Genomic DNA, 8668 nt, shown 5'->3' with positions numbered 1-8668 from the left:
TTCTTTTTTTTGGCTACAGTCTATATATGTTTAAGTTTCTTGTATTGGATGGGGAATGAATGGGGTTCTTCGGGGAATCGAGCGATGCGAAAGACTAGAGGAGGTGTTTGGCGGCATCATCAACTCGATTTGGCCAGGTTTCCCCAACGGATGAGATTGATTGTGTTGAAAGAAAGGTGGCAGTGATGCGAAAGAGGGGGATGGAGATGGGGATGGGCAGCACAGACACACAACACACACACTCTCTCTCTCTCTCACTCACTCGCATGCAAACACGAAACAAACTGAGAGGGAAATACATATGCGTATATGTAAAAGTAGTATCATCTAAGTCCTTCTCCTCCCTTTTTTCCTATATGGCCACACAAACTGAAGGACACAGAAGAACCAAGAAAATTATTCGTAAGTGTAAACACCTAAATAGGCTAAACTAATTTTGGACTAACTACTTAAATAGCACACAAAAAACACGAACATATATAAGGTAAATCAAAAATAAAATACACCCGACAAAAAAAAAACACTCACAAAAATAAACGTCAAACAAAACGAACAAAACTGGCTTATGATTTGTAATTTGGCAATTATTGAGCAACTGCAGTAATTGGCGGAGGAGCGAGGAACTTAATGCAGGGATGATGATGGTGATGATGGTGTGGGAAGAGGGTGTGTGTACTTGAGTGTGGGTAATGTGTTAGTTTTATACTTTCGGCTTAACTACGAGTTCTCTATATACGCTCGCCCACAAGTATACGTCCGTCTATGTGTCGAGCATTTTACTGGTTTGTCATGATGCCGCGTCATGTCTAAATTGGTAAAAAAAAATTACGCCCAATGGTTAAACGCTAAATTGTGAACTGATTTCCATGGTTCATGTCCGCCTTAGACGCTGGATGCGCTGCTACTCCTGCCACTCGTTCTCGTCCACGCCCTCCATGTCGTCCTGCTCCAGCTTGGTGGTGAACTCCATGCGTGCACTGACCGACTTCTGGATCTGTTAATGTAAAGTCCGGTTTTTAGTGTGGACACCAACCAGTGGACCGTTTGAGCTCACCTCCTGCTGCTTGTTGATCTCGTACTCGGACTTCTGGCCTCCGAACTGAGTGTGATCCGATTTCCTAATGGGCTGCGCTGGCACTTGCTGTATGGAAGATACTGCAAGAGGGATATAATCGGTCAGTGGCTTGGCCAGAGTCTGAAAGTAGTTGTCACATACATGTTTCCATGCCCTCTGGCTTGAGGCTGACCTTGGCTGCCGCCTTGTCATTGCTGGCAAACCAATCCTCGGCACTTAGTGTGGCGCTCCAGGTGATGCGTGTGGGTGGGAACAGGTCATCCTGGAACAGCTCGCTCTGCAAACATGATGGAGGAAAATGGGTTAGAATACAGGAGCTGTTTGATTTGGGGCACCAAAAATGCACCTTAATGCGGGGCACAGTGAAACTGAGGGGCTCAATCGTGGTGTTGGTCAATCGATAGGCCTTGGAGAACTCGACGCTGGCCACGTCACAGTGGTTCTTGGTCAGGAAGCTGAGGCCCTGGTGCAGCGAGGTGCAACGATGGTGCGACAACGGGCAGATGTACGGTTCCTCGTCGGTGATCTCGTAGCAGTAGATTGTCGAGTCGCCCTTGCCCGTGACAAACAGTGTGGAGCTGTCCTCGTCGTAGAAGGGTATCAATATCGAGGGCGACACATCCAAGCTGGCCGTGTTCAACGGCGCCGAAAGCTTCTGAGCGTTATACACACTGATCTGACGCTCCGAAACCCTGGAAAAGCAATTGAAGTCGCACTCAAATTTTCACTCATTTGCAGACTCGGATTTCGTGGGATCTTACTTGTCAAAGCCAGTGCAGACGATGTAGTGCCCGTCCAGCGCCCAAGTGATGCGAGCTCCACGAGTACCCACCGGCCCATTGCCCTCTCGGATGGGCGTCTCCGATTTTCTCGGGTTGTACACCCTAATCTTGCCATCCTTGCATACGGTGGCGCCCAGCCGGCCGCAGGGACTCCAGGCAAAATCGAAGATCTGATCCGTGTGGCCCGACATTGAACACTTCTCGCTCATGGTGCGCAAGTCCCACAGCTTGATGGTCATGTCGTAGCTGGCGGTTAGCAGAACATCGGCAGCCAGCGGGTGGAAGCGAATAAAGTATATCTTGTCCAGGTGAGCAGTTAGCTCGCCGGCGGGTGTGTTTGTGGGCTCACTCAGTCCGCCAGCTTCGATTTGCCAGATCTTGACGATGCCATCGTCGCAGGCCACGGCCAGTCGCTGGGCATCGAACGGATCCCACTGGAAGTCCATGATGTTGCTGCCGTTCACGAGCGAGGGAATGACGCCATCGGGCAGTCGTCCGGGTCGGCTCAACTCGAAGATGGCAATCTTGCCGCCGGGTCCCGAAAGTGGCACAGCAACGCGCTCCTGATTGGCATGGAAGCCATTGCACTCGCCCGGTATCTGGCGGCTCAGGTTGCGCAAGTTCTCGATGTGCGTCGACTTGTGCCCGGGAGTGCCCTTCAAGTGACGGAACTTGGACACCTTGCCGAAGACTGTGGAGGTGCGCTTGGTGCTGGCGGCACTGAAAGCAGCCTCCGTGGCGGATTTCTTGAGTCCAGCGCCATTTCCCCGGCGGTGCTCCTCCATTAGCTTACCTTCCGGCACCGAAATTCGCTTGGTGTCGATTATATTGCCCTGTTGCTGCTGCTGTTGGCTGGGCTTCAGTGGGTCCACCTTGGAGTGCTCGCGACGTCTGTGGATAAACAATAAACGGTGAGATAACTGGCATCGGTGCGGCTTGGAGTTCCCTCTTACAATGGCACCGGCGACTGGGGCTTCTCGTCCACCTGACTCTTGGAGCGGTTCTCGTAAATGCGCCGCCGCTCTGCGAAGCTGCTCCTGGAGGAGGATAATCGCCGCATCTCGGCGTCTGTCCGGTCACCGTCGCCCTCCATCGAGTTCTCAGACGACTCCGAGTTCTGCTCAAATATCTAAGAGAACAAGGGGAAAACCGAGTACGGGATTAGCTTTTGCAGAGATTGTCGAGGGGCAACCCTTTAGCAGACCTTGTCGGATGATTCATCATCGTCGGCCGAGGACTACACAGTTGTTACAGTAGTTCCCGTTGCAGGAGTGGCAGTAGTTCAAGTACAGAAGAGGAAGTTGGTTTTGGCGGGTTAGTTGGAAGTTATCGGGGGAGTTTCAAAATTAGTTAAGCGTAGGGAGACGAATTTTGATGTTGGCACAGGCATGTAAAAAGAGGGCGAGCAGAACGTTATGACAGAATTGGAGTAGATTATACAATATAGACCCTTTTTGGCAAGCGTTCTTACCTTGCGGCGCTCCGAGGTGGTCAGCGACTTCTGGACTCCGTTTCCGGCCACCACAGGCTCCCTCTCGTGTTTCTCTGCAAAAAGTATATAAATACATATAAATAATTACATCCATAGTTGAAAAAAGAGTAAGTTCCCTTACTTTTGATTTCGATTTCCACAATGAGATCCGGTTTGGAGCCCTGGGCGGGTGTCATTTCAACTCCGCTGTCCTGGCCAACGCTCGATATATTCTCATGGGATCCCGGTGCCAGGGGGACTGCGAAAACCTTGTCGAATGAGACGTCACCTGTGGTGCTGGAGAAGGGCTTCGGGCCCAGTCGTGGCTGTGGATCAATTTCATAATCGTTAATCAACAACTGAAATATATACCCACTATATAAACTGATTATAGAAAACCAAAAAGTTTATCGTGAATCAATATCCACCAATACAAAAACAAAATGAGAAACTGTGTCAACTATAGAAGATAATCCCTACTTAAACAAAGGAAAAAAAAAATCAAAAAATCAGGCATTACTAGAAATAAGTAACCTTAATCAAAAGACACTTTCTACAGAAAAATAATAATAGTAACATAAGCATATTGGGTGAAAAACAAATCTAAAATAAGGTTCTCCTACACTCAAAAAAAGGTGCATTGAGGTATACAAACAACTAACAAACCAATTGTTTTTCGATTACAAAAAAACCTAAATATACATTATAAATACAATACCTCAGGGAAAACTTAGTAGAATCAGGCTCATTTGAAAAAATCATAAATATGCCTTGGGTATGGCAAGAAAGCAATCAATAAATATGAACACAAGACCCTTAAAAATCAAAAATGAACTAGGAGTGCCTGCAAGTGGATTGTAACGTGGTGGTGACGGCACCTTGTAGGCGGACGCAGCGGTGGTGCGCGGCCTCGGGCGCGGCGTAGTGGTGCTGCTGCTTTCCCCAGCGGAATCGCTGGCCTCCGGTAGGGAATTGTTGCGCGAGGTGCGTGGCATGGGCTTCGGTGGCGAGTGACTGCCACTGGCCGAGTGATTATCCAGGCCCCCAGACGAAGAGTGCTCCTCGCTACTGCCCGTCGAATGCTCCTGCTCAGTGGGGGACTCCTTGTCGTCCTCCTGGGACTGGGCGTGGGCGTGGGCCTTTTCCTTCTCCGAGTCCACCTTGTATTTGGCCTCGAATTTGCGGATGAGCTCACTGCACTCGCCATCCGGCTGGCACTGCGATTGCGAAGGTGTCGTCCCCTTCTTGCCATTGCTCTCGTTGCTGTTGTCATTGCCGTTCTTCTCCTCAAAGTTATTGCCCTTGTTTAGCATCACAAAGTGCTCGTTATCGTTGCGCTTGGCCTGCTGATTGGGAGTTGGCTTCCCAATGGTGGTGCTCTTGGCCCGCTGGTTCTCCAGGTTCTTAACAAAATCACTTAGATTGCCGCGATGAATCTGCATTGATGGCCAAATGGCGGTTAAACGATACACCGAACAAATGCTAACTAAAGACCCTGAATATTTCAAGTTTCTTAAAATCTATTCCTTCCGAAAAATCCTAGCACTGCACATGTCACGTCTAAAATAGTCCCCATTGTAAAAATGATAACTTACAATAATTGGCTCATCGCCGTGCTCGCGCTTGGCGGGGTCAAGGCTCATCTTGGGCACCATCTGATTGCTGCCGTTCAACCACTCGCTGGCCACCAGTTCCGTCTTGTAGCCAGTGGTCTCCGGATAGAGATCGGCATGGAAGTCCCGGTACGTCTAAGAAACACTCTTTAGATTAATTGGCCAATATTTAAGAGGTTTAGGGTTACGAACCTTTCTGGGCACCTGGTACATAATGGGTATAACCATGTTGGAGGTCAGTTGCAGCACTCGATTGACCTCTGCTTCCATGACTTTGAGTGCCCGCTTGGGAACCAGACAGGCTCCCTTTGTCTGCTCGCCGGTGTGACGCAATCCTTCGATCAAATACGGATCCTTGTCCGTAATCTCCAAATAGTTGATGGTTGTGTCGCCCTTTCCGGCTAGGAAAAGCATGTTGGTGTCTGGATCGAAGAGCGGCATTAGTATGCCAGTAGAGCAGTCGAGTTCGAGAGTCTTTTCCGGAGTGTTAAAGTTGCGCACATCACGGATTATGACCTGACGTAGGCGGGCCGCATCAAAACCGGTGGTGAGAATGCGCTGTTGGTTGCCCAGCCAGACAACACGTGAGTCCTTGATGCTCTGGTGCGATTCAGCTGTTAGCTGGATCGGTGAACCGGCAGCGCGGGGATCGAAGATACGCACACACTTGTCCTTGCAGCTGGTGGCCAAAACGGAACCATCCTCACGCCAACTGGCCGATTGTATCACCTCAGGATGTTCATTGTTCGCTGCGGCAATGAAAACCCGAAGTTAAAGATCGCTAGTCCACATATGTAATTGCTTTTTACTTACAGAAGATCTCCTTTTGAGTGCTAAGATCGAAGAGAGCCACACAACCAGCGGCTGTGGAGTACATCAAGCCATCGGCCGTTGGATGGAAGCCCACTGTCTCTACGCGCCTCTGCTTGTGTGAGAAGATGGCCTCTGGATCGGACAACGACTGCTCCAAACCTTTTTCCGGTATGTGCCAGATCTTAACCTGCGTATCCGGAAGTGGGTTGATTAGAGGGGTGAGTTTTAGGGTTCGTCATTCTTTCTGCTGTGCTTATCACTTTGTAAACCATTATGATTTTCTTATAATTATGGGTATGCAATACAACTAAAACAAATGAATCATTTTAAAGTAAAAGATCCACTTTTAAAAGATTCTACTGAAGGATTGCCTATGGGCTCTTGACCGATCTTTGTCCCCGCATCCTTACCAGGCAATCCTGCGAAGCGGTGGCTAGCAGGCCGTCATGGAATGGCGAGAACTTTAGGTCCGTCACCGTATCAGTGTGTCCGTGGAGCAGCGGCATGGTCTTGCTCTTCCGTCCGCAGTCGTCCAGCGGCAGGACTGCGACACTGGAACCGGTGTGCTCCCAGTTGAAAGCCATAAAGGCACCGGAGGCGGCGATGTTGTTTCCGTACGTCTGGTAGCTGCCCACGCAGATCTCGCGGACGCAGGCCTCCGCCTTGGGCACAATGGGTGCGGCATTTTTGTACTTGGAAGCCTTGAATCTCCAGGCCATTTTTGGCTACTCTACTTGTGGCTCAGATTCTGATCCGATGCGGCTCTGGCGGATGTGGACCGTGGATTGGGCTCGATTGGATTCGATACGATGTGCTCTGGTCGATGGTCGGTTGTCGAGTGTGGCTAGTTCGCTCCAGTCGCTCTCTTCTCGCTCGCTCGCTCACCTTCTTCGCTTCTGGAAAATGGCAAACATAGCCGTTTAAGTATGATATCACTTATGTGTGCGGGTGCGCGGGGGACATTCCACAGTTTGTTATCGGTTTGCGGCTCCTGACTCATCGTCATCCGATAAGGCAAACAATAGGCGATAACAAAACTTATAAATAATGCAAAGAAAGAGAGATGCACTTGCTAGTGCGACGACACGACTATTGAAAAGAGAAAGCTGGACAAGAATGGTGTCCACTAAAGCCGGATGAGCCACACCAATACTCGCGCACTCACTTGTGTGTGTGTGCCAATGTTGTTTGAACAACAGGAAAGGCAAGGAAAATCACTGGACAAAAAATGGTGTGATCCTGCTGTAAGGCTAAATAGAACATACATACATATGTACGTAAGGGTTACCGATCCCTGTGATTCAACTTTTGGTTCCCCTGTGATTCCAATTTTGGGATAAGTAAAACCATACTTTAAACATTTTCTGTTGCAAACATTTTTTTCACTGTATTTATGGTTCACTTTTTCTGGTAAACCAGTGCAATTTTCCCAAGTGCAGTTTGCACAAAAGGAAATGCGGGGAGAAGCACTCGGCCAAAATGGCAACACTACAGTACGATCTAAACAGCAGAAAGGGTTCATATGTTATACCAAAGCATTAACGATCCTTTTTATATTTCATGGATTTATTCACGCTTAATTGAATTGATAAATACAGTGAACACTCAATGGGGTAACTTTAAAACTAAAACAGATTACTTGAAAATTAAAGTTTGCTATAAAAAAAATGAACATTATTAACCGACAGATATGAATTTTTTTTAAATTTTTATTTTGCCATTATTATTTTGTTTTGTACATCCTCCAAAAGCCATACTGTTATTGCCCAAGTGCAGTTGGCAAAAATAGAGAGAGACGAAGAGAGAGCATGCGCCAATTCAACTGTTTCTGTTTGTTAGAAAGCGGCAAAACAAATGACCACTGGGAAAAAAGGAGACGTCGAGGGATGGGGCCGGGGCGTTAAAGCAGGTATTGGCCAGCCACCAGGTAATGGGGTCAAGTGATTAAGAAAAAAACCGAACCGAGCCAAGCAAAAATCAAAGGCGAGCGCTGATGTTGCAAAGTGCGAGTGAGATGGGACAGGTGCAACCTGCAGGAGAGCTGCTAACGGTTTGCGGCGTGGGAGAGCAGAGCGAAAAGGAGCGGCATCCGCATCCCTCTCTCTTTCTCTTTCTTTCGCTTGGTTGGGGGTGGCTAAAAACAAGCCGGCTACAGTTTTTGTTGTTTTCACCCACTGCCCACTAAACACACACACACACAAATGCACTCCTGGTGGTTGGTTTTTGGTCACGTAGTTTTGTTGTTGTTGCCGCCGCTTGTATGTAGTTATTGACATTTTCTAAAGTTTTGCATATAAAGCAGACGATTATTGGGTATTACTTTCTAGTTGCGTGCAATTAATTGGGAAAATGGGGTGCTTTTCTTTTTCTAGTTCCTGAATTGCCTTTTTTCTCGCTTTTCCTCTTCCTTTTTTGCAGCACACACCCTGGCGCCGGCAGAAGAAAAAGAGGAAGAAGCTCAAGCCGCGGCAATGACAATGACAACTACAAATGCAACAAAAAAGGGTGTGGGGGTGGGGGCGCAACTACAAAAACAACAATTGCGCAAAGGCGACGCCGCTTTTTTATGGGCAAACAAAGGAGCAGTTTCGCACACACACTAACACAACTGCATCTAGGTTGCAGCGCTGCAAATGCGCACACACACACACACACACGAAAATACGCCGCAAAGTCACATACAATAGCCGGCGGTGATGCAGGTGTCGTAAAAGTTAGTTAGCGAACTCTTTTTGCAATTACCAATGCAATCAATAAAACAAACTACGATCCCAGCTTTTTTCAATTTCTTCGCGTACCGTGCCGTGCCTTAGTGTTACCAGACTGTGAGTTGGCGCTTAACCCTAATGCGTTAACCAAAAATAAACTAAAAAATACTAAATATAGTGGTTTGCGACTCAGATAGTGAAATTGT

The 8668-nt window shown here is 48.1% G+C and overlaps 1 protein-coding gene across 6 annotated transcripts; it reads right to left on the bottom strand.

Annotated features, from left to right (window-relative positions):
• Positions 1–559: 559 nt before the first annotated feature.
• On the bottom strand, positions 560–8606 carry LOC108097255 (coronin-7). Of its 6 annotated transcripts, none has more exons than XM_017199441.1 (15): positions 8553–8606; positions 6165–6650; positions 5755–5941; positions 5134–5690; positions 4924–5076; positions 4207–4764; positions 3471–3654; positions 3329–3402; positions 3062–3094; positions 2811–2986; positions 1837–2748; positions 1422–1767; positions 1217–1352; positions 1055–1155; positions 560–994 (listed from the first exon to the last, which is right to left on the bottom strand). In XM_017199441.1, the coding sequence occupies exons 2-15, from the start codon at positions 6471–6473 to the stop codon at positions 902–904; spliced, it is 3819 nt and encodes a 1272-aa protein (XP_017054930.1). In that variant the 5' UTR covers positions 6474–6650; positions 8553–8606; the 3' UTR covers positions 560–901. The 6 variants fall into 6 exon arrangements, with proteins under 6 accessions (XP_017054930.1, XP_017054928.1, XP_017054929.1 ...); XM_017199439.2 differs by having other exon boundaries at positions 8497–8582; XM_017199440.2 differs by lacking the exon at positions 8553–8606 and adding an exon at positions 8437–8535.
• Positions 8607–8668: the final 62 nt, after the last annotated feature.

The sequence above is a fragment of the Drosophila ficusphila genome, unplaced genomic scaffold (assembly GCF_018152265.1).
Source record: "Drosophila ficusphila isolate 14025-0441.05 unplaced genomic scaffold, ASM1815226v1 contig_198, whole genome shotgun sequence".
NCBI classification, from domain to species: Eukaryota; Metazoa; Arthropoda; class Insecta; order Diptera; family Drosophilidae; genus Drosophila; species Drosophila ficusphila.
This window is presented reverse-complemented; position numbering and strand designations above follow the sequence as displayed.